At 41.7% G+C, this 25029-nt stretch overlaps 1 protein-coding gene across 1 annotated transcript in view; it reads left to right on the plus strand.

The window, feature by feature from the left end:
* adam22 (ADAM metallopeptidase domain 22) overlaps positions 1 to 25029 on the plus strand; it is a gene marked incomplete at its 3' end in the record, with an annotated part of 56869 nt that overhangs the window by 2358 nt on the left and 29482 nt on the right. The window contains exons 3-6 of the mRNA XM_083989543.1: positions 1763 to 1839; positions 14041 to 14107; positions 18881 to 18963; positions 22798 to 22861. Of these exons, the coding sequence (XP_083845669.1) occupies positions 1763 to 1839; positions 14041 to 14107; positions 18881 to 18963; positions 22798 to 22861 (291 nt within the window). The remainder of the gene's footprint in view (positions 1 to 1762; positions 1840 to 14040; positions 14108 to 18880; positions 18964 to 22797; positions 22862 to 25029) is intronic.

Consider the following 25029-nt stretch of genomic DNA (forward strand, 5'->3'; position numbering starts at 1 on the left):
ACAAGTTATTGTCTTTGCATTGTACAAGATTCAAATAAGATTTGATCAAACTATATCATCCTTTAATCCTTATTATATCTCAGGCATGTAATTTCTAAGTTCACAGCAGGGTATATCTTACTGTGCTGGAAAAATGGGTTTGTTAACTTAATATAACAATAATAATGATACAATAGATATGCAATGATCCAGAGTCTCAAAGTTTAAATGATGGTATAAAATATACATTGCAAGTGATGACTAGGTCCAGGGGAGGAGGAGGAGGAGGAGGAGGAGGAGGAGGAGACAGACAATGGCATCTTTGATTTGTGCTCTTAGTTTCTTATTCTCTGGAGAGTTAACACCTGTGATGTCACTTGCGCAAAGTTTTATCAGTTATTGGCTGTTTTTAGATCAATAGCCTAAAAACAAATCTGTCAAATAGTTCTGAAAATGTGTGACACACAGGAAGTTATTTATAGGCTTCTGTTGCATTGCCTATTTTCAGTCTCAGACACAAACACCACTGAATGAGCAATGGGGAGTTCAGCAAAGTGCTCCTGTTGTTTTGGTGGAAAAACAAACGTTTCCAGTATAATCGGTCTAAGCGTGTGGTGTGTGTGTGCTGGTTTGCATGTTTTTGCCTCTCTACCTTTCTGCGTTTGTGTGTATGTAGCTCGGAGCACTTAAATACCCCTTTCCCACTGGAAAGACACAAAGTCATACTTCAACAGTCATGAGTGGGAAGGCTTGGACAGAAGAGTGGTCAGAGAATATATAAACACAATTACTGGTACCTCCTCCCCATCATAGATCCAATCTGCCAGATTAGATTTCATTGCAAGTGTGCCATGGAAATGGATTGTCCTTTGTATGTGCTGACACACACACACGCGCACACCCCCACACACCCCCTCTTACCCGGTCATATATGCAATGACCATGCACAGACACTCCGACAAACAATGGAGTCTGTGGTCACTGGGGACACAGTGGGCTAAGTTCGTCCTTGGGTGAGCACAGGGGGCACCTCCTCAAACGGATACAAAAAGCACACACCCCCTCCTCCGCTTGCTGTCACGCAACGACTGGTCTGTAATGAAGGTAGCTGTGGGCCGCGGGCTGAGGCCTCGGGGGTGGGGGGTGTTAGCTCGGCTCTGGGACTCCCCTGGACCTGCACAGGAATGATTGTGTGGAGTTTTCATTGAGCCAAGGGGGAGTAATGAAGCCTGCACCATATGTGCCCAACACTGAGAATGAATCAGGCCCTCCTCAAGCCAAATCAATCACACAGTGCATAAAACCATAGAAGAAAGAGTGATGTGTACATACATAGCATGCTGCCTGACTAAAATATGGAAACTCAAACAATTAATTGATTCAGCAGGAAATTAAATCTGTTTATAAATACTTATCTAGGTGAAATAATAGTGCATCGTGTTGCCTGCATGTATTTTTCACACATTTAAATGTATGTCTTGATAGTGGGTGTCAGATTAACTGTATTTCTGATTTGTAGCTCAAGTATTGTGGTGATATCCTTTGCAGAAATTCAAATTCACATGAAGGAGACAGACGAGGAGCTTGATGACTTAATGAAAACGGTCTTATTCGTACTGCTGATTGATGCTGAAAAAGACAATGCAGTCATCCATCAATGCAGATGAGAATTGATCCGTGCATATGATAATGAACCGAAACGCGAGTATGATAACGACTGTCCTGTCCTCAGTAATGGCAAAAATCCTGTCTTCTCAACTTTTTTTTTTTTTTTCATTTTTAGGTGAACCACGTGGCCCAAGCAAGCTTTCAAGTCAAAGCTTTTGGCAGGGAATTCATCTTGGATGTGGAACTGAATCAGTGAGTATTATGACATTAAATTTGGCTGTCTGGCTGTCTGGTTATCTGTTTGGCTAAGCTGGCTCTACGTCTATGTCGTTATCTCTCTGTCTGGCATGCTAGGTGTTTACCTTTCTGTCTGATGTCCTGACAAACTGGAGGTTGATGTTTTCATAGCTTTTTTTTCCTCCTCTCGTTCATTAAAATTTTGAATATGCAATGGATTAGATGACAACCACAATATTCTTTCATGAAAATGCAGACTTTTTTCCAGTAAAAGTTCATAGAGTGTTATTAACGTCCACTTGCTGGTTGAAATCATCCAAGCATTCGGTCATACATGGGCCTGAACAACACTTTTGAAAAGAAATTCAGTTATTAAGTGTAAATCCCCAAGTACATGCTGAGCATTAAACTGGTGCTCACTCTTGTATTTTAACTGAAGGTGGCCATTGTGGTGCCACTGGACTGCGGTCATATTTTCCTGCTCTGGTGATATTTATGACCTGTTTAGGGAGTGCCCTCTTTGGACATAAATAATATCTAGTGTTGGTGTGTGCTGGTGTGTGCCATTGTATGTTTGAATGAACATCTCTGTATCTGTGTGTGTGTTTGTATGTTTGCAGCATATTTTGTGTGTGTGTGTGTGTGTGCGTGCATGTGTGTGATTTAGAGGTTCCATCATAATAGGAAGTGATTTATGGTAAAGGCTGGAGCGCTACTCTGTCAGACACTGATATTGATCACAGCACTACTGATGGAAAGCGAGAACCACTCTCTCCTTATTTTCTGCCTTTCTTGTTACTCTGTCTCTACACTTTTTTGCTTTTTGCCTCCATCTCATACATTTTTACTTTTTAAAATCAGCATCTTTGTAAACCCTTTCCCTTTCTCCTCTTTTGCTACCGTCGCCCATCTTTCACCATTTGAGACCATGGCTTGTTTGTCTCATTTTGCCCAAAAGACAGAAAGCTTATGAACTTGGCCCACACACAGTCATGCTATCTGCTTTGTCACAGTGGAAGTCACTCCCCTACTGAGTGAAATGTTACAAAGCAGGAATTTTCAGACATAGGGGAGGTGTTTTCTGTACAGCCTGCTGCTCATGGTGTAAAACATTGGCCAGTCATGGATACAAACGTCTGCATGTAGGCAAATTCACACACCCACACACCGAAGCTACATGTATGTACAAGCTTTCACGCGTGCATATTCACTTTCATCAGCACTTGGTTTGATGTACAGTCATTATTCATCTTGTGTGACATGGTGTGCTTACTGTGCCCTTCTCTGCAATCTCCTCTCTGGTTGTGGTGGAGAAAGGCTATCTGAATATGAGAAGAAAGGAAACATGGGTGTGAAAACCAGTTTTTAGCTTACCAGAGAATGAATTGGCCTCTAACCAGACAGCTCTTGGCAACAGTGACATGTGTGACTCTGAATGAAAACGAAAGACTGGGATCAGTGCAGCAGAGGATTGTACTGTGTGAATTTTATCTGTTTGCTCTTAAAAAATAAATCTTAGCCAGTACAAAGCAACTATTTTGTTGAAAAATGTATCATTTCTCAGACAAATATATCAAACATCCCCTGGTGTCAGCTTTTTGTTCACGATTTGCTGCTTTTATTTGTTTGATAATGAATATTTTTAGATTTTGTTTGCTGATTTTTCATCATTTCTACTGCCTAAACACTTATGAAAGAATAGTTGATTAAAATTGATGGCAAAAAATGCTACATAGTTGACTAACCCTAACCCAGTTCCAGCTACTCAAATGTCAGCGTTAGTCATTATTTGGAGCCTTAACCATGTGAATGGTTGTTGGTATTGTCTAATAATTTGGGATGTTTTGTTTTGGCTGACACGTTGCTACTCTGAGGGGGACTGCATTACTGCCTCCTCCCAAGTCCCAGTTTTGCATCACTCCTGGGGTCAGATCTCAAGTTCCCCTCCATGGCTGAAGGAGTAAAAAATCTCCTGTGGCCCTCCTCTCTCCTCTGACCTCCTCACCGTCCTCAGCCTCACTCCTCTCTGTGAACTGATCCCCGACTTGACAGCCACACCAATTTTGTTTACAGATGGCTTTCATCCCAGACAGAATAAACCCAGTTGATGTGTTTGTGTGGGTGCAGGAGTGGGAGGTATTTTAGCTGAATGGGCCGACATTGTTTTTTGGCTTCCAGTAACACAACCTAGTTCTCTCGTTTTGATCAATGGGTGACTCTGCTGCTGTGCATTTTTGCATGTTTAATTGTTGCCGCAAGCAAACAAGAGGTGTTTTCTTGGCCCTAGTATTTGGCTGTGCCTCCACTGCTATAGTACATATCATTATAATTATTGTCATCTTTAAGCAGTCTTTCTGAGTCTTTGCCTCAAGTTGAAATATTTGGCTATAGACTGTGGGTAAGAGTGTAGGTGGTTTGTTATAAAGTCATTGTGAGTTCCTTGTGAATTCAAAGCACATGCTAGATGGCAGTGCTGACTATTGGATGTATTGCCATGACATTTTTTACACAATTTACCCCAAAGGATGAATCCTAATGGCTTTGGTGGTCCTGACTTTTCTATTGCTATCAATAGGTTGAAACTTTTTCGTACCAGTCTACCAGATTGATTGCCATGAAATTTAATGCACACATTCATGGTCACCTGAACTTGCACCATCATCAGATGGAATATTTTCATCTCATTGTTCAGTAGTTTGATTTATGTCCAAATATGTGCAGAGTCAATGCCTCCGCTTTGTGTTGAGTGCTAATTAGAGAAGCATGCTAACATGCTTAACTAAAATGGCAAAGTCACCTTTTGTGTTCATATTTTCCTACCTTTAACACATCCATCCATTCATTCATCCATGCATACCTGGACATCCTATTCAGGGTCACGGAAGATGTCAATCCCAGCATGCACTGCGCAAGAGGCAGGGTATACCCTTGATAGGCTGGTGTGCTATAACAGTAGGCTACTTGCACATTTTGTTCAGATACGATACTGAAAGAAATGAGTGTGTGTGTTGAGAATAACTATATAAATGTTTGTTCTGCCATCGTTAGCTCTTTCATCAGTAACTGCTGATATATGTACAAGCCACCCATCTGAGGTGTGACAGTCTATAGAGAGGAAGTCAGGTGGGGGTTGGTAGGTCATGGGGTCTTTATTCCCCCTCACTGCCTTTGTCTTCCTCTTACCCCTCCACCTCAGACTCTGCTTGCAATTTACCATTCATGGGACTAGAGTGAGCTGAAAATGTGCACTCGGGTGGGGGGTTGCCTGTTTTTTTTTTTTTTTTTAATCATCCTCAACCCCAACACACACCCACTCTCTCTCACACAGACACACACATACACACATTTCCCCACCCTTGATTGCCCCCTTCCTCCACACCCACTCTCCATTCAGCCCTGCCCCTACTACCCCTTTACCCCACCTGCTTTCACTGAATAATAGATGGTGCTGTAGGATTAAAGAAGAGCGCGCACATGCACGTGTGTAATGGTTTCCGTCCCTTGTCCATCATATGGTTTGAAGGAAACTTGTGCAGTCTTATGTACATATGTCTTATGTCAAGTACACACACACACACACACACACACACATGCACTGAGACAGAAGAGTTGATTAAACCGGTAAAGAAGCTTCATGCTGTATATGCGATATGATAACTTTGTTGTTTACTTATCCACAGTGTTAGGAAAAGGTGAAACAATATCGCAAAACCTGTATTTATAGTTTCTTCACGTATATAAATCCTCCTGTATTCAAAATATATACTCAACAAATCTCAATCACTGCTCATGACAATGATGGTTCGCTGTGTGATAGCAGCCTGGCTGAGTTGAGTTCTGTGTAGAAGAGTGGGCTGAGTGGACATCATGTCTGTGATTTTGTATTCATACAGCATGTAGGTTATGCATGTATGACAATGTGTGAGTGCAGAAGGAGAGAAGAGCAGGTGGGCAGATCCAAGTGGGATGAGAGAGTTTCATAACCTGTCTTGTGTTACGACGGCTGCAGCAGCATAAAGAGAGGAGGGCTTCTCTCATGTCCGACGATGACACTTAACAGACGCTACGTGTGTTATGATTTCTGCTGCTTTGTTGTGTCGGCTTCCCCTGCACATAGACAAATTCTTTATGTTAATGTATAGGGTCAATTACGTGCAATGCTAAATGCATTATTCATTTGTGTGTGTGTATTGTGGACAGCAGTGTTAGTGGGGGAGGGGGCTGGTGGTGATAGAGCACTCATAGGAAGCCCTCTACCTGCTTATGTTAGGAAGGAAGCTAACCAAACATCCCATGGTTCAGTAGTTTGATGAATGTGTACATATGTGTCGGTGCGTATGTGCATGAGCGTGTGTGTGTGTGTGTGTGTGTGTGTGTGTGTGTGTGTGTGTGTGTGTGTGTGTGTGTGTGTGTGTGTGTGTGTGTGTGTGTGTGTGTGTGTGTGTGTGTGTGTGTGTGTGTGTGTGTGTGTGTGTGTGTGTGTGTGTGTGTGTGTGTGTGTGTGTGGAGAAAAGAGGTAGGTTGTTCCTACCACTGCAGTTGTCAATATGATGTAAACCCTGAAAAGATGCTGCCGCTGAGTCTTTGTGCGTCGTCTCATTGGGCCCCAGCTGCAGGAGAAGCATGTAAAGTGTTGTCTTAATTAGAGATAACAAGAATGGATCGAAAGAAATGAAGCTCAGATGGAAAGTAGGAGGATCAATACTTAAGAGGACGGAGATGACGAGGATTGGGCAAACAAAGGAAGCCAAATTACTATCTTGTTTCTTTGTTGTGTTTTCAGATTTTACATTGACTTTAGGTTTTGCACAAACTCGTAGCATTTTGCCTTATTACTTTGCATCACACAACTGCCATGATAGTGTATCCTCAGTGACACGCGTGAGATGTGTAGAGTTAAGTGACGTTTACATTCATTGTTATTCATGAAAATCAGCTGATTTGCTTTTAAATGTTTTTTCGACACATTAGCTTCTATATTGCTGGGAGAGGTAGTGAAGCCAGGTGCTGTGGAGTTTTGCATATCCATTTTACAAACAAGAACGGGATGTTAAAAACTCCACATGGTGCTAAAGTGAAAGGTACCAATCAGAGCCAGTGCCAATTCAAAAATTGTGACAAAACTGAATTCATTCAAACTGCTGATTGCTCAGGTTTTGTGTGTGGCTGTGTAGCTTTGTGAGTGGACGAAAAGTTTCCTCAGGAGTCGTAAGTTACTTATCTCTTTATGTTTTCATGAACACTGCTTAGCCCTTATTTAAGAACGAGATGTTTTGTTGCCTCCTTATTGTTTAGATTGATGATTCAGCCATGAGACATTCTGACTCTTCCAAGCTATTAACTCGTCTAAATAGCAGACATCTAATAATATCTTTGTGGAAAGAATGAAGCCTAGACTTCCAAAATATCTTTTTTATGGGGCGGCAGTGAGGGCCAGTGCACTGTCACCTCACAGCAATGTCAGCTGGGATTGGCTCCAGCCTCTTCTGGCTAATGAATGAATGATTGAATGAATGAGTGTCTTGTTCACTTGAAGAACAAACAAGTGCTTCAAAATGCCAGTCTGCAGATGTCATGCTCATGTTGACTCCATGACTTTGTCTGACTTTGAGTGAAGTCTGTGACATTTGCCATTTGATGCCTAAAATGTGTGCAGGGGGGGTGTCTGGCTCCCTTTGACTGTGAAAGCTGCAGATACTGTTATTGGTGTGTGTCCACCAGCACCGTGTGTGTGTGTGTGTGTGTGTCGCTGTATTTATGCGTGTGATACTTGTATGTACATGTGCTTTCAGCCCCACATAGCCACGTGTATATGATTTAGCTCTCTCTCACGTCCCATTCAAGTTAATTTATCATCCACCCGTGTCCCGCTCCCTGCATCCTGACATTGCTACAACCCAACTCCACTCATCTCCTCCTTCTCTACCTCCTTGTCTATCTCTCCTCCTCTGTTCCCAGGTCTGTAATTTATTGCACAGAGGCGTGATCTGATTTACTGTGGACTTAATGAGAAAAACACAGAGAAGAGTGTGTGCGTGTATGAGGGAAAGAGGGAGGGAGAGAAAGAGAGAGAAATAGTTAAGGATGAAAAGGACAGACGGAGAGATGTGGATGTCCTTCATGCACCCTTGAGTCTAGCTGGGTGGGTGAGTAAGTGTAGGAAGAAGGGAGAGTGTGTGTGTCAGTGTGTGTGCATCTTGAAGGAGGTATGTAAGAGAACCATAAAAAGAAAAAATATCTCTCCTCTCCTCTCCTCTCCTCTCCTCTCCTCTCCTCTCCCTTCTCTCTTGCTTCAGGCCGGGCTTCTCTATCTGATCTGTGTATGTCTGATCACACATGCACTAAAGCTCAATACATTCATGATCACATTGGAAATAATGTGTGTGTACAAATATTAATGAGATAATGCAGCGCTAACAAACTGTATATTACAGTGTTTGCTAAGTGGCTCAGAGTCACACACGGGACTGTATTCAGTATGTAAGATGTGAGTGTGTGTTTTGCTGAGTCTGTGCTGTGTGCATGCAGGAAGGTGCACAGAGATTAATTTTATGGAGGTGAGAGTTAATTTAGTAGATCAAACTACCACACAGATGTTAACAGTGACAGTAACAACATCTAAATGGGTGTTATGTTTGAGGACGTGTTAGTAAAGATGTGTGACCCAGACACAGAGAGCTTCTATAGACATGTTCAACATATGGACACTGTTGTGTTAAGACTGAATAATAGCTGCACATAATTTAATAACACTGGCTACTGTGATTTTGGTGGCATATTGTCAAATAATTACTCTGGTTAATATTATTGTGAATATTATTTTCACATATAGTACACACACAAAATTGTTAGTTTTACTTTTTTGCTATGTGGACCCTCTCTGTTCATGTTGTTGTTCCTCTGGAGCCCTCAGACCTTTACTCCTTATGATTATAGCTTTCAGTTGGAAGGCTTCAGCTATACTTTCATTAAATTAACAATTGTCTATTATTAATTTAGTTATACTTGTAATATAATATAGGACATTGTGTGTCCACAAATGCACTGGTAGCCACTAGCATGGCTGAAAATGTGAATCTACCCTTTGAGGTCAAAGGTTGTGTTTGTGGATCGGCATTGAATTACCAGCCTCCCCTTCACTGATGTATCATTCTCTCTCTTTCTGCCATGTCCTTATATTCCTTTATTCCCTCGTCTGTTCACCCCCTCCTCTATCGAGCAGTCTCACTCAGCGTTGAGGATTAACGGAGACAAAAAGATCCAGGAGACGGCTCACGCTGAAGACTGGGACAGGAGGAAGACTGTTGTTCTCTCAGCAGGGAAAGATACTAATGCCTCTGTTAAGACCATTGTCTCTCATAGATTACTCCTTTTCCTCTGTCATGCTGAATAAAAATCTGTCGAAAGTACGGTTTGCTGACAAGAGATTAACCATTTAACAAAATTTTACACCTCACAAATCTGATGGCGTCAGTGGATAGTTGGAGAACAAACACACACATAAGCATAAAATGAACGGCATAAGAAAGTGAATGATGTCAGCAGCTGAGCATAATAATGACACTGTCAGGACTGCATGGTCCCAAGTGTGTAGAGCTCCCAAGGTCTGTCTCTATTAACGCTGTTTACATGGTGGGGAGTTGACTATAACAGTCCACAGGTTGTCACAGATACAGATCTGCATGTTCTCGTTAGTGGCAACAACATCTTCACCCGCTGCATAATTCAGGAGTCAACTCTGTTTGGCCTGTATGTTGTGTGGTATCTATACGCCTAACTGCATAACGGACCCAAGACCGCAGAGAACGGGAATATTCTCTGTTTTTCTTCTATTAGCATCAGTATTTCTTGTTTGTGAGCATCAGTATTCCCTGTGCAATAAGAGCAGGGATCCCAGTGTGCGTGCTGGTGGAATTGCATGCCTGATAAGTGATTGGAGAGTGAATGAATTACAGCCTGGAGACCTTTAATGAGGCCTCAGTGGGAGGGAGGGTGAGGCTCGAGAAGGGGGTGGTGGGCAGGTGAGAGCAGCTGCAGCTTTTCCCAAAGAGAGATCTCCTCGACCCCTCCTCTCTTTTTCTCTCAACCCTTTTGCACATTTTTATTTTTCTTATCCACCTTTCCATCTTGCTGCACCCCTCCATGCTTTTCTCTGATGCACTTATCCTTGATCCTCTCTTCCCCTCAGCACACGCCCCCCCAACACACACACACACACACCACCACCATCCTCATTACGGATGCCTGACACAGCACATGTTCAGTCTGTTGTGTGGCTGTGCCCTTTTATTACTGGGTTAAATGGCAAATCCATATATGGAGCAGAAGTCCATTTGATGACTGCAGTGCCCGTGTGCAGATGTGTCTGAATGTATGGCTGCATCTCATTAATGCTGATGCTCCTTTTGTTTTTGTTTTGAGTTTCTACTTTTGTTTGTGTCTTTTGGGATGTTGAGTGTATTAAGAGGAGTATTTGAAAAGGCTGTGAGAAAGCAATGAAAAGCTGCTACCCCAACATTTGTGCCAATAAACTTACAACACATACACACACAAACATTAGTCTTGCCAATCTAGTGCTATTGTGCTCTTTTTCATCCCAGTGCTTGGCGACACAGATCGTGAGAAGAATTTAAGACCACATGCAAACTTACTTTATGCGTGTGTGTGTGTGTGTGTGTGTGTGTGTGTGTGTGTGCATGATTCACCTCAGGAAATCAAACTGGGTTGTCACAGCAGATGTCTTCGCCCAGAGCAACTCACAACAAAATGCTTTAAAGGAAGGATGCAGTTTGATGTGTGTGACAGCCAGATGGACTCAGTGCACTCAGGGGTTCTCAGTGTTTCAGTCAGTTTTTACCTCCTGAAGATCCACTTAAAAACTTGAATAAGGCTTTTCAGTGGAGCATTTTCCCAGCTAAAGCAGCATCACTGCTCTCCAGTTTCCTTGTGTGTGCACACGTGTGTGTGTGTGTGTGTGTGTGTGTGTGTGTGTGTGTGTGTGTGTGTGTGTGTGTGTGTGTGGGCTGACTGACATTTAAGTGTAGTGAAAGCAAAATGCAATTGCTATGTAAATGGTGAGGTCTGCCTATGAAATGTTGCGAGCTGAAAGTCGAGCGTCTGTGCATCCACCTCCGAGATCTCCTCCAGGGTTGATTGACAGCTGGACGCTATCTCTCAAACAGATGTTGCCACAGCGACGGAGGGGGGCCTAGAAAGTATGTGTGCCAGTGCAGTATGGGATAAGCTGAGTATTTTTTTTAAAATGAAATGAGCTGTGAGAATGAGAGACAGACACTGAATGAGTCAGAAAATTGCTCCGTCCTTTTTTTCCCCAGCCTCACATCTGGTATGCAGAGAAGTGCCAGATGCCACCAAAACATGTCTGACATGAGATGGACCACTTGTGCCGACAGAAATCTGTTACGCCACATCTTGAATGTTGTGATAATTCTATTTTCCTCATCTCTCTTTTCTTTATTTTTACACAACAGCTTCCACTGATCGTCGTTTATGCTGAAAGTTTTCCGTGTTTACATCCTCAGGGAGATAAATCGCATATAAACATCAGCGCATGAGCATAAGCCTTTATGTTTATGTACTTTTTGTTTGTATGCATATCAGAGTGAAGCCTCAAAGAGGCTGCTTACGTTTATACACATGTGTACGCATGTTAACAGGAAGAGAGGCTGTACAATATGTGCCGGTGGGGAGGTCTTTATACAGTGTGTGTGCGTGTCAGTGTGGGGGTTGGGGTCGAGGCTGAGATTGCGTCTTTGTCTGTCAAATAAATTATTTAAATCCTGTAACAATTAAAGCTGAAATCTGTTATCAGCGTCCTCCATTAGAAGCCCATGTGTCTGCCTTGCTGCCTCAGTATGCTCTTCGCTTGCTCCCCCTCCGTCTGTGCGCAGCGAGGGGCCGGATAAAGATCACAGGCACTGAATCTTAAACACACATCCCAGCAGAACAAAGGCTAACAGAGCACGCCTGTGACCCAGGGAATAGTCGCACACAATACGACGTCTTCATTACAGGAGCGTGAATGTTTTGATGCAGATTCTTTTGATGGAAAATGTTGATAAAATGTAACCTGTCTCTCGCGAAATGTTTTAATTTGCACAATATCGTCGCAAGTCTGAGGTGACGTGTTTGTTGTGTGATCCTGTGAGAGGGTGTGAAGTGTGTTTAATGGGGGGTTGCCTGTTAAGACATTGGAGGGGGGGGTTTAGGATGGAGAGCTCCATCGCAGTGCATGATGTGAGATCTGTTAGGGGCCCTGAGCTTTGTATTCACACCTTGCTCCTGCCACTCTTTATCGTTCACTGCTCTTTCCCTTCTTCTTCCTCATCATCCCCCCCTTGACGGCCGTTCTCTCCCTCTTTCCATTTTACTGCTCTCTATCTCTACACTTTTCCTACATGTTTTTTATTGCCATAGCAAACTGCCCATTAGTCATCTTTGAAAGCGGCCTCTTTCCTCCGGTCGGTGTGTGTGTGTGTGTGGGTGCACGTTGATGTCAGGGGTTTCACTCAAATTATATATGTTATATCATCTTTGGAAAACTTTTGCCTCCTGAAGGAAAGCTTGGTTGAATAATTTCTTGTCACTCGTCTTATTATGACTCATTGCAGGTTGTGATTTTTCTTTGCTTTCAACACAGAAGTCTGTAAAAGGTATCACTGTTTTCGAAAGGTTTCTGTTTTTTACTTACTTACTTAATATGAAATAGACTTAGAAACTGAACTATTTAAGGTCTTTAAGCAGCAATGTCAAAATTATTCATCAAGATTTGCTCAAATGAACAAACACACAAAATAACACTTCAATTGTGGTTACGGTTTGTGAAATACCCAAATTTTCTTTATGCTGAGTAAGTGTAGGCAGGATTGATACCATAGTCATGTTGTAGAGTAAATATGAAGCAGGTGCCAGCATTTGCTTAGCATACAGACCAGTGTCTAAGTTTTGTATTTACATCACACATCATTTCACTCACATTTTCTTTCCTTCACTGATCCCCCAAATCTGTTAATGTGACACTGAGGAAGAGGCTGGCTTGTTCGTTTGAGTGAACAAGGTGAAACTTCATCCCTCCTACTTGTCTATTGTCGATGTCTGGCCAGTGACAGCAAGCCAGAGTTGACTGATGACTTTCTCTGGTTCAGTGCAGTCAGTGGGCTGCTCAGATACTGCATGCATACTGTTTTGGTTGCACTTTGTCAACTCCTGTTCTCTGACTGATAAACACGACGGTCGCGCTGGTGATTCTCGGCCCCTGATTCAGCAAATCCACTCAATTTCAACTGATGGGTACAGTCTTGTTGTTGGGCTGATTGTGCTCTCTGACTTTTATCCTGCTCTCTGCTGGTGCAAGGTTGGCTGTGTTTGTTCTTGGCATTTGCTGTGTGTGTGTGTGTGTGTGTGTGTGAGAGAGAGAGAGAGAGAGGGAGAGAGTTTGTTTGTTTGTATGGCTGTTGACTCTGGCACTCCTGAATGTTCTGTGTATTTAAAGAAATACTGTAAAACCTTACTCCCATGTGTAAGTGAATGTGTGCCTGTCTGTACATGTGTGTGAGTCACACACATAACAGGCTACAACTTTCAACTGTATTATATTCAAAAACAGGCTGAGCAAGTGACAAATCCCCATTCATGTGCCGCATTATTCTGTGTGTGTGTGTGTGTGTGTGTGTGTGTGTGTGTGTGTGTGTGTGTGTGTGTATAAACTAAAGCTCATACATCTCTGTCTCATGTTGGGCCTACTGTGCGAACCTCCGTTGGGATTCTTGGGTCCAGCTCTGCTGAGAAAGCAAACACAGACTGATTTCCTCTGATTTAGACCATTCTTTCACTTCCTCCTTACTCTCTCAATTTGTAACCCTTCTTTCATTCTCCTATTCTGCGTGCCTTGCTTCTTTTACTGCTTACTGACCTTCACCCGTCCTTCGTTGCTCTAATAGAAACACACACCAGTCATTTGCTAGAAGGCTGTGTTTGTATAATTGTGTTTGTGTGAGTTTGTGTGCAGGAAATAGCCTTGTCCCTGTACACTGGTCATAATTAGCTGAGCTGATGCTCTGAAGCTCTCTGCACTGTCAGGACAGAATACAATTATCCTGTAAAATACTAGCATACTTGAATAACTGAGTGACACTTGAATGAAAAGCACACATTTTCTAACTTTAATTCTCTTTCTTCTTTCCTCACTGTTCCCAGTGATCTGCTGTCTTCGGGGTACGTGGAGAGACATTTATCGGAAAAAGGAAAGGCTGTCATCACCAATGTAAGATCCTAAAACTCATCTCTGCTTATGCTCACATGCACACTTTACACATTGGGTTATTTGCAATTAAAATACAAGCCACACTGTTTTATGGAACCTAGGTCTAAATACAGTCGGCAGAGGTCGTGCACATTCTTACAGTGACTGTTATCAATACTTTTATATCAAGAGTAGCTCAAATCTTCAGAGAATCGTCACTGGACTGCAGTTCAGATCATGTTTTGAATGTCACTGCTACAGCTGGCAGATGCTTGCAGTAAGAAACGAGACAACAAATAGGCAATTGTTCACCACAGAAAGTTTGTATACGGAGATAACATGTCAATGTCGCACATTAGAGTTATTTCATGACAAAGATACATTTTGTGGTTGCTGCTGTCAAAGTGAGGTTTGACCGCAGTGCAGGTAGAATTGACAAATCAAGAGCCCTTATATAATGTTTGGTAAAACACACCCAGATAGAGAGTGTGTACATAGACCAGATGTATAATAAGCATGATTCAGTTTGGCAAGGCTAGAGATACAGATGTCTCATAGCTTATACAGTACACCATGTGTGTGTTTACCAGACTCCAAAAATAGGAGAGGGGCTGATTCATCTCAAGTGAAGATTTTTTTCTCAACTGTGTGTTGGACTTGTACAGTTTCCTAGTGTAGACCCTGCTGCAGGTTCTTCTCCCTCCCTCAGCCTTTCATTGCTTAATCACTGAGTCAGTTTGCAAACAGCCCATCCGACCACCCAGTCCTCATCCATCAGATTTCAGTGGCAGTGTGGATTGAGCTCACGTTAGTTAGTTAACATGAGATTAAGATTGCTGTGATAATCCTCTAAAATCTGGACTTCAGTCTCAGGACACCCACTCAGGCGTCATGTTACATCACATAAGTGGGAGGATTAATATAATGGTCAGGATTTATTCAGCTAAGAAGCAGATTAGTTGAATATTAGACACTTTACAGAGAATGAGCCAAATTATTATTACACCACAAATTGTATGATATGGCCATTTGTAATTATGAAGCTTATTATAAAGCAGTCTTTAATTCAACACACAGAAGAAGATCCAGGATGTACTCTGTCTGCTACTTCTACCATTGTGGTCCCTTTTTTTTTTTTAAATAGTGCAGAGAATAAGAGCTTATTTGCCTCTTTTATTAATGGCTGCTGTTGAGAAAGGTTAATATGAGACAAGCCCCTGTTTGTAACTCTGCTTACTGGAGAGGTCAAAATGCCAGCCGTCATAACACAGCTGCTGTGCTGACAGGTCGACTGCAGACTTCTCACTGTTCCCGGAGCACACAGTTGGTACAGTAGAGGTAGTACATACAGATAGCAGCTCCATCTTCCTTTGCAGAGTTTGGATTTATTGCAGGGTATGCAAGGAAAATCCTAAATCCTCATTAGGCCTTTGAACAATGCACCATTCAGCTGAAGATAACATGATGCTGTCCAACTATATACTCACAGGAAGTGATGAGTGTGATGACATTTCATTGATCTACCTTTTTCTTGTGATTATTAGTTTATATGCAGGGACCAATGCATATTAATCAGCGCTGACATTACAATTATTGTAAATATGCTGGATTAGCAACAGTCAATTTAAACAGATAATAAACAGATATGCACAATTAACAAGTGAGAGTGAATTTAGAAAGGGTATAGACAAACTATACCCTTTCTAAACTTTCTATACTAAATAAATGATGTCCCTGAAAGACACTTGTGATAATAATTGGGTTTTATGTAGAGTACTTTAAGTGTTTTTTAATAGATTGAGACTCTTGACCTTAATGTGGAAACTCCCATCCTGCTGTGTTGCAGTTCTGCAGCCTTGCTCCCAGTGACCTGATGCATCCAGGGATATATGAAAGGATATCTTCAGTATGACAAAAACCCCTCAAATTGCTGACAAACATCTTTATAATACATTAATAATAAATAGGGATGGCCTGAATAAATCCTTTAAGTGGTGCATCTAGCATGACATCAATACAATGTTTACTTAAACTCCAGTTATTTGTCTTATAAATAATAAAGTATAGTGTTTAAAGCTGAAGTGTAAGTTTTGTGTGGCTTAGTCCTATACACAGTTTAATTGTGGTGCTGAAACTTTCATAGACTTTCACAGAGGGCAGAGTGTCCTACTTGTTTACCAAGTGCCTGACCTCAACCCTTTCATTGTGCTTTGTTTTGTCCAGATTAGATGATTAATTACTCTTATATGGGTCTAAGGAGATCACAGATCAGACCAGATTAGCAACAAACACCCAGGCGCACACACACACGCACTGAGGATGTACCCACAGTCCTGGTCTTGGGTGCTTTCTTGCTTTGCTGAGAAGTGGAGCAGAAGGTTCAGGGCGACAGCAGGAGGAGAGACGCTGGGATAGTGGAGCACAGCACAACTTATAAATAGCCTCTCTCTCTCCCTCACCCTCTACAGCTCTGTGTTTCACTCTCGCTCTACCTCGCTTTATTCAGCCTCTCTCTTCACCTGTAGCTCCCTTTATGTACCTATAGCAGTCAGACATTATGTCTCTCTGTTAGTATATTAATTATTTTACCAATAACACGCTGATGTTCTGGTTGTCTGGGATGTGATATGATATTGTGAAAACCCAGAGACAGAGAGAGGAAGATTAGAGCGTGTCACGTCTCTTTCGTAGAATCAGATTTAGAAATAATAGCTAAGAGTGACTTAATTGGGAATGATGGAGAGCTGGGAACCTGAAAACCATAACAAAACAACAAAGCAATCTCAGCAACTGCTGATGGAGTTTTAATTCTGCAATTCAATCATTGACTTTATGCAGATGTGTTCTCCACACACATACACAACCTCAGATAAAGAGAGAGAGGTACAGTTGAAAGTTTTAGCCCCTCATCTGACAAGTGGATTATTCGTATCGTTATATTTTCCTTAATTAATCAAACCTGAAATAGCTCTTTAATCAAATGGCGTTTAATTTTATTTGCATCACTTAAAAGTTAGTATAAATGTGGACAAAAGTATTGACCTCACTTTTCCATATAAATGTGTGTTATTTTATCTTTTCTCTGATTTTGGTGCAACTCTTTAATCCCACTTAAGGGAAATGTTAATGTTAAAGCAGAAGTAAGCGATCCGGTCGTTTTGACTAACTTCTTGTCAGCGGATGGAGTTAGTAGTCCCCGCCCTCGTCCCATTCACGCGCATCCCTTGGCTGCACACACAGGGAGGACCGCCCCTTTATGCCGTTCTCTCTCTCCTCATTGGATAAAGGCTGTAGGATACAAGGAAAGTTTTCTCCTCGGCTTACAGCAGAGCAGAGTGACTGACAGACCCGTGTTTCAGACCAAACACTCTATATAAGTGATTGCTGTCGGAAGATAGAACTATTTAAGACTTATATTAACACAAATTCTGCTTTAATGTTTGTATGGTAAATATGACGCTACAGCCACATGCCTAGCTTCTCTTAGCATACCATAAAGAATAGAAACGTAGAGAAACAGCTAATTTAGTTCTGTCCATTAGAGTCAAAATCCATACACCACCTCATTAATTAACATGTCTCTGGTTCCAGAAAGAGATGTCATATATTATATAATATATTCATCAGAATTAATGATCTAATGTTGTGGCTGCAAGGTGGATTTTGTTACTTTTCGACATATTCCTCTTTCCAGTCTTTCTGCTAAACTAACAGTTTGGGAATATGTCTTTTCAGTATGACATAACCCCTTCATGTTCAAAGCTACAGAGAAAAAGAAAAACCCCAGTGTAGAGTGGTAGCACTTGATTGGGCTGCACAGAGCCCTGATCTGAGCACCTTCAGGATGAGTTGTAACAGGGACTGACTCCCAGGTCTTATCGCCCAACATCAGCACTCAACCTCACTAATTCTGTTGTGATTGAGTGGGAGAAAATTCCAGCAGCTGGGCTCCAAAGTCCCGTGGAAAGCCTTCCCAGGCAAAGAGGTTTTAAAGTGGCATTATAATGTCCGTAAGTCAGTTTCCTCGTGCTTTTGGCCATGTGGTTTAATAACAAACACAAACATGCCTTCTCACACAAACCAATAAGATGAGCATGGATGAAATCCGCTGAGAGCACTGTAGGTAAAAGTGGACGTAGCAGCGTTACTGTGCACAGCATTAGACTGGAGCAGAAATTGATCCTCTGATAAAAGCTATGTTTCCTGAGGGAGACCAGCTTCCTGCCTAATGGCTGTTAGGCAGCAAGAAATGGACCAGGAAGAGACGACCTGCAGAGCACTTAGACACTTAGACATCATACACGTCTATAGAAAATAAATGTGTGTTTACGCTTGCAGAAAGAGGAGGAGACTCACTGCACACACATATTGATGGATGGAGAGCGAGTGAAGAGAATGAGTGGTTGACGGCCAGTGGTAATAGAGATGGAAATAATTTCACGTGTGGGCAATGCTATGGCTTTCTAATGTCAGGAAGTTGGGAAGAGGAAAGAAAAGTCAGTGAGCAGTTAACACAGATGGTAGGATGTGAATGGGTTAAGCTCGTTGTGTAGAATACCACACAAACACAAAGTGCATGCACATATCAACACCAGATCACGCTGTCACCAGTGTGTGTGTGTATGTTTCTGTGTGTTAGCAAATGAATTCTGAGTGATTGGCTAATTTCCTAATGGAATATGGAAATGATTGCAAGTGGAATATTTCCCTCAGTGTTCGACAGTACGAGACACTTGAAGAGGCAGTCATGTGAATGATCTTAATCTGTGTGTGTTTGTGTGTTGTTCACTGCAGGGAGCAGAGCACTGCTACTACCAGGGGAAGGTCAGAGATGTCCCTCACTCCTTTGTGGCTCTTTCAACTTGTCATGGATTGCAGTAAGTACAAATATCAGCTGTGTGTTTGTGACTTTACTTGTGTGCTGTGTGTGTGTGTTTCTCTGTGTCCAGGTCTTGGGCCTTGCTCCCATTTATCCATTGGGTCAATGTAATTAGTTTTAGCGCAGCCCTTCTGTCTCTCTGCATTTTTCAGTACACAGATAATCATCCACATAGAAAGGCTCTCCTCTCCTCTCCTCTCCTCTCCTCTCCTCTCCTCTCCTCTCCTCTCCTCTCCTCTCCTCTCCTCTCCTCTCCTCTCCTCTCCTCTCCTCTCCTCTCCTCTCCTCTCCTCTCCTCCGTGTTGTTATTTTTAGCTTTTCTGCTCTAAAGCAGTGCTTGTCCTGTGACTGTCAGAGAGACGGGTCAGAAACGAGGCCTGCTGGTAGGAGTGGATATACCACACTGTATATGTGTGTGTGTTATGAGTTAGCATATGCAACTTGTGTATGTGTAGGAAGAAAATAGATGCAGAGGAGGGGGCATCCTGCAGGACAAAAGTGGGAGTGAATGTCACTGCGTTAGGACAATATATTACGGTACTTGCGTAAAAAAGATGCCTATGAATAATTAAGTATAAAACATGCACATATATTGAAGTTGCTTACACACATTTCCTGAAAGGAAACTGTACTTTCCCAAAACTGCGAACCCAAGACAAAAAAAAAATCTGCTCCGGTGCAACCTCTGACCATATACATTCTGCACTTGCTGTTTTCTCTACATGAATTATTTATACATCTTAGAATTAATTGGAAAAAGGAAAGAAAGCCGAATTACTTACATCATATTAGCAAACAAGCAAGAAAAAAGCTCCACTGCTGACTGTTTTTATCATTCATTCATGGTGTGAGTCATTACGTTTGTTAGTGTTTTGACCTGGAGGACTGTGTATTAATGCACCTTTAGTTGTAATGACTGCATTTTATACTAAATATACTGAAAGAAGAGGAGTAGGTGTGAGGTGGATTTTCGACATTTAACAATTGAGGGGATACAGGTGAGTAGTCCTGAAAATGTAAAGTGGAAATTCAAATACCTAAACTTGATGTTGCCTTTTGCTCTAACTGTAGAGTGAATAACTCCATTCACATAACTTCAGCTAAATAAGGCAAGTAGGGGAAATCGGATAGCTACTTGCTGACTCTGAGCAAGCTTAACTAAATTCAGGCTCTTAATAATGTTTGCATATTTTATGTGATTGTGGTTGCATGTTTGGATTTTGCGAGCACAGCAAATTATGTAATGCCATACACAAAATAATAAAAATGTAGGTCATAAATTCATCAAACCCAAAGCAGGTAAATGTGTTGCACAAGCATTACAGTCTCGTATATAGGACAAGACATAACACTGTGTCTGACAAATGTTGACTCTAACCCTAATGTTTGATATGTTATTATTAGTTAATCTAAATGTCAGTGCAGTACTGTATGTGATGGGGTGGCTGTCGTTCTTATTGTCATTGTTTGTATTGGTTTTTGTATTTGTGTTAATTTGAGGGATTTTCATGTTAGTATGAAAAGGAATTCACAAGATTATGTTATTAAGGAGGCAGAGACACAGCTATAATGTGTTGTGTGTGTGTGTGTGTGTGTGTGTGTGTTTGTGTGTGCATGGGTGTGTGTGGCTATCGGTGAAGGAGCGATAAAGAGAGGAAGGCAGTTAAGGGAGTGCATAGTGGTGTCGAGGGGTTAGACATTAGGGAGAGACTATTTCCCTAATGCTGAGTCAGTTTATCATAATATACATTCTTCTTTGTCTTCTCACGCGCTTTAAGTTGCTCACACACACACACACACACACACACACACACACACACACACACACACACACACACACACACACACACACACACACACACACACACACACACACACACAACAAGCTTAGCTCTGCAATGCAATACTCCTATTATAGCTGTATATGGAGGGCTTGTGCCCGGCTACATCCATCAAATGGGACATGGGCAGCTCAGTATTGACCTGGAGTTCCTGTTGAAAGCAACATTCAAGTTCTGAGCACTTGACTAAAATGGAAACACTGACATTGATGAAGAAATAATCAGATGAAACACACTGGTCCCCAGAAGTGCATAAATTCAAATAAAAATTAAAATCTACTCTTAATTCAGGACAGGATCAGTGGGCTTCATCAGGGACCCTCTGAACATTATCACCAGTGCAAAATTATGTAGCTTCAATCTCCCAAAACTTCTTATTAAATCTTCCTCTTAACCTGCATTAATTGGTTTTGTTGGCAATAGGGCAAGCAGAAACACCTTGGAAATCCAACACTGACATATAATTCCTTATTAAGCTGATATGTCAAACCTTCTAGTTGCTTTTTTACACAACCAGCAGTTATGGACAAACATAATCATTCATCTGAAGTTGCATTTCTCTGACTATCTGGTGAATCCAAGTCCAACACTGGCTGTATTTCAGCTCTGCTTTTGGTCTCTGCCAACTGGTGAGAGAAATATCTGACTATTTAGCCTCTTAATGCTCCACTGTGTTCACCTGCTGGTTTGTTTGCTGTGTCCGTCTGATGTGTGGTGCTGTACACAGGGTTTTTAGATCCTTTCTTGCAGCTAAAAGTGGTGCAGCGTGAACGGTGAGAGGGAACCGAAGCAGTAAAGTTGCAGGCTGGACACCTAAGAAATGAGCTGAAACTCACTAAATACCTCAGTGCTCATCTCATGAGCCATCACTACCATCAATAAACATGCAGGTTCAAACACCAATACACAATTTTTTTCACATAAAATATATTTAAATTTAAAATATGTTTAACGTTTTCATGTAAGCTCACTGATCATAGTAAGAAGATGATTAGGAAAACAGATCTTTATAGTTCACAAGATAGTGGAGGAATTTAGCATTATTCTGTTGACATGTGGTAAATCTACAATTGAGAGTTTCATACAACATGCAGCTACATGCCGATACAACAAGGGGCACTGTTTCTGTGTAATCTGCTGTAAGTGCATTGTTGGACCAGGATATCGAGTGTGTTGAAGGTGAATTGTGGATGTTGAAGGCCAGAAAGACACAGAGAAAAAGCTGAGAGAGAGAGTTGAAAGAGAAAAGATAGAGTACCTGCAGTGTTTACCTCCCTGACTTCACAGTTTGACCCGACCAATCTCCTAAAAGCTTCAGATAAAGTTAATTAACGGATGATGTCCGGTCATGAGCACATGCTCACAGGCCAGCGGGCGGAGACGAGAAGACCTTGAAACAACTGTCAAATGAGAAGTTGATTGGACTTTTAAAATGTTTAAAAAGATATATCTGTGTGTGTGTGAGAGAGAGAGAGAGTGAGTTTTAAAAGCATATGTTTGAGTCATGTTTTTCAATAAATGGTTTTCACAGACTTTTTGCAACATGCGCCCCTTTCAAGGACGTCTGAGTCACTGCTACTTGTGGTCGACCTGTCCAAACTCTTTGTTACTGCTCCAGAGATAAAATCCTTAAGTGACCTTTAAGTTTCGCTGTGTGGGGGGAATCTCTAAAATGATTGGATGACCTTTTGTTTCACATTATCCTCCATCCCTCCCAAACTACACATACGCCAAACACAGCAACGAGAAGAGTGGAGGATTTTCTCAAAAACTGCACCTTGAACAGTTATTATTCTGACACATGCTCCTGTAATACAATAAACCCCCCTGGGCGAGCACTGAAATGCCCAATCTATCACACTGATAGCTGAGGAGGAGTTGAATTCAGACGTTGTTCCAGTTAGTGATGAATAAAACAGCAAAGACCAGTGTCCATATGTGCTCTCATGCCGTTTCTCCCTCTGCTTCCTCTCTCTCTCTCTCTCTTTTAGTGGGATGTTTTTCGATGGCAATCACACCTACATGATTGAACCTGGAGGACAGGGCAGCAGCGAAGTAAGTACCCGTGCAAATCTACACAAAATGTATGTACTTTGTAGGAGCTGCTGATGGCTCCGCTCATGGGGATTTATACGTCCTGCTGCCTCTTAGCCCTGGTGAATTGCCAGTGGTCAGACAATCTATTACAGCTGTCTTTTCTTTTTTTATGGCCAATGTCTCTTCACACATCACCATCGAAGGAGCTCAAAAACCTCTTCATCAACGACATCCAGAATTTTTTTTTTGCCTTACATAAATGTAATCTGCAGTGGTGAGATGATTCATGGGCTAGCTTACTGACTTATTTTTGAGCCATTTGTCAAGCCAGCTGCAGTTCAGTTCTTTGTTAAATTGAATAATAAACCATAGTTTGAACTGTCCATGGAGTTAAATAAGCTTTTTGAATACATCACTTAGGTAAGTGTTTGAAATTGTAACAAGATTGTATTTGTATTTTCTGACATTTTGAAGACAGAACAATTAATTCTCATTATTGTCGCTTACTATAAAAATGTAAATGGTTACAATTCAATTTTTTCAGACTAAATATAATTATCCTTGAATTATCAATGTTTCTTCAATACTGTAGGCTTGATCAGGGTTACCTCTGTTGTCCAGCCCTTGTATTACACACTCTAAATCTCAGACTGTGATATTCAGGTGATTTGGGTCAGTGGGAGGCATGGTCTGTGTACATAGCCTCATTAACTCGTAGTTTATTTTTTGTGAAAATGATAAAGGGGCAATTAGAGTAGCTATAGTTTAGCTACTCTAATTGCCCCTTCTACAGTAAACTTCTCTTGCAACATCTTTTTAAAAAAATGTTTTTTCTGTCACTTTTTTGTGTAGTACCATGAATCAGTCCGTCTTAAAATATAAACCCTGTTCATCCGTATATTCAAAAAGGACCAGCTTACTTACCTCTCATCTATGTACCATATTAATGTATGATAGGCTGCATACTCAGCAGATGACACATGAGAATAGTTTTCCTGGTATGACGAGATTTATACATGGGTCAAATGTTGCCCCGAGAGGAGCCTGTGACAAACCCAGCATCAGTTACAGATCAAGATCACACGTTGACTCACTGTGACTTTTCCTCATGAACCCTGAGAGCAGCAGACCTGTCTCAGGACAGAGAGATTTGCTGGGTTACAAAGTCGGCAGACAGGAGAAAAGCCTACAGCCAATTAGATAAAAACAATTAGAGGCATTATGGTCGGAACGAAAGGACAGATCTGAGATTGTCTAAAGACGCTGTGAGCATGAGAGAACAGCCGCTGATACTCTGCAAGTGTGTGTGTGTGAGAGGGAGTGTGTGTGTGACTTGCTTTCTGCTCTAATTAAAACGTCCAGAAGTGTGTGTCTGGTGTTAATCAGTAAGGGACGAAAGGAGACCAGATAAGAGAGGTCAGGGACTTGTGTGTCTATGTTTGTGTCCGTGTGTGTGTGTGTGTGTGTGTGTGTGTGTACAGTATGTGTATGTGTGTTCTCATGTGAGCGTGTGCATGTGCACTCATGGGTGTTGGTAGTGGCGGCTTGGCACACACAACTACTTAACATTCATTCCCATATGACAGTTTTAGTGCCAACAGTGTTGAGAGAGGGGGAAGGAGGATGAATAAAGAGGATGGGCAGACATAAACAGCAAGTGAGAGTCTGAGAAGATGAGTGTGAGGAATAGGGGATGGGAAGGGGACAGGTACACACAAAAATAGCAACAAAAAAAATCATTAGTAAAATAAATGGAATTAGAGACGTGCTTGTAATTGCATTTTCCGCAGAGAAGCTATAAAACAAGAGGAACTAATTGTTTGTAATGGCAATTACTGCATCACAGTTACACTGTTGTGAAAATAAGTTATTTAAGCAATGGAGGGTTATGAATGTAAAAAATGTAGAGAATTACATTGAAGACAAAGAAGGAATGAGCATCTCGCCTCCGTCATGTCCTCACTCCCTCCTTATCTGGCCTCCTCTTCATCTCTCCTCTGCCTCCGTCATTCCTATCCAACGTTTTCTGGAGAGACTGAATTATTCAAGCGATGAGAGAGAGAGAGAGAGAGAGAGAGAGGGATAGAGAGACACAGAGAAATCGAGATATCTTGACTCAGAGTATGGCTGCAGCGCTTTTCTCAGAATCAGTATCGTGGTCACTTAGTTTTGATCATTCACATGGA

Source organism: Trachurus trachurus (assembly GCF_905171665.1).
Source record: "Trachurus trachurus genome assembly, chromosome: 16".
NCBI classification, from domain to species: domain Eukaryota; kingdom Metazoa; phylum Chordata; class Actinopteri; order Carangiformes; family Carangidae; genus Trachurus; species Trachurus trachurus.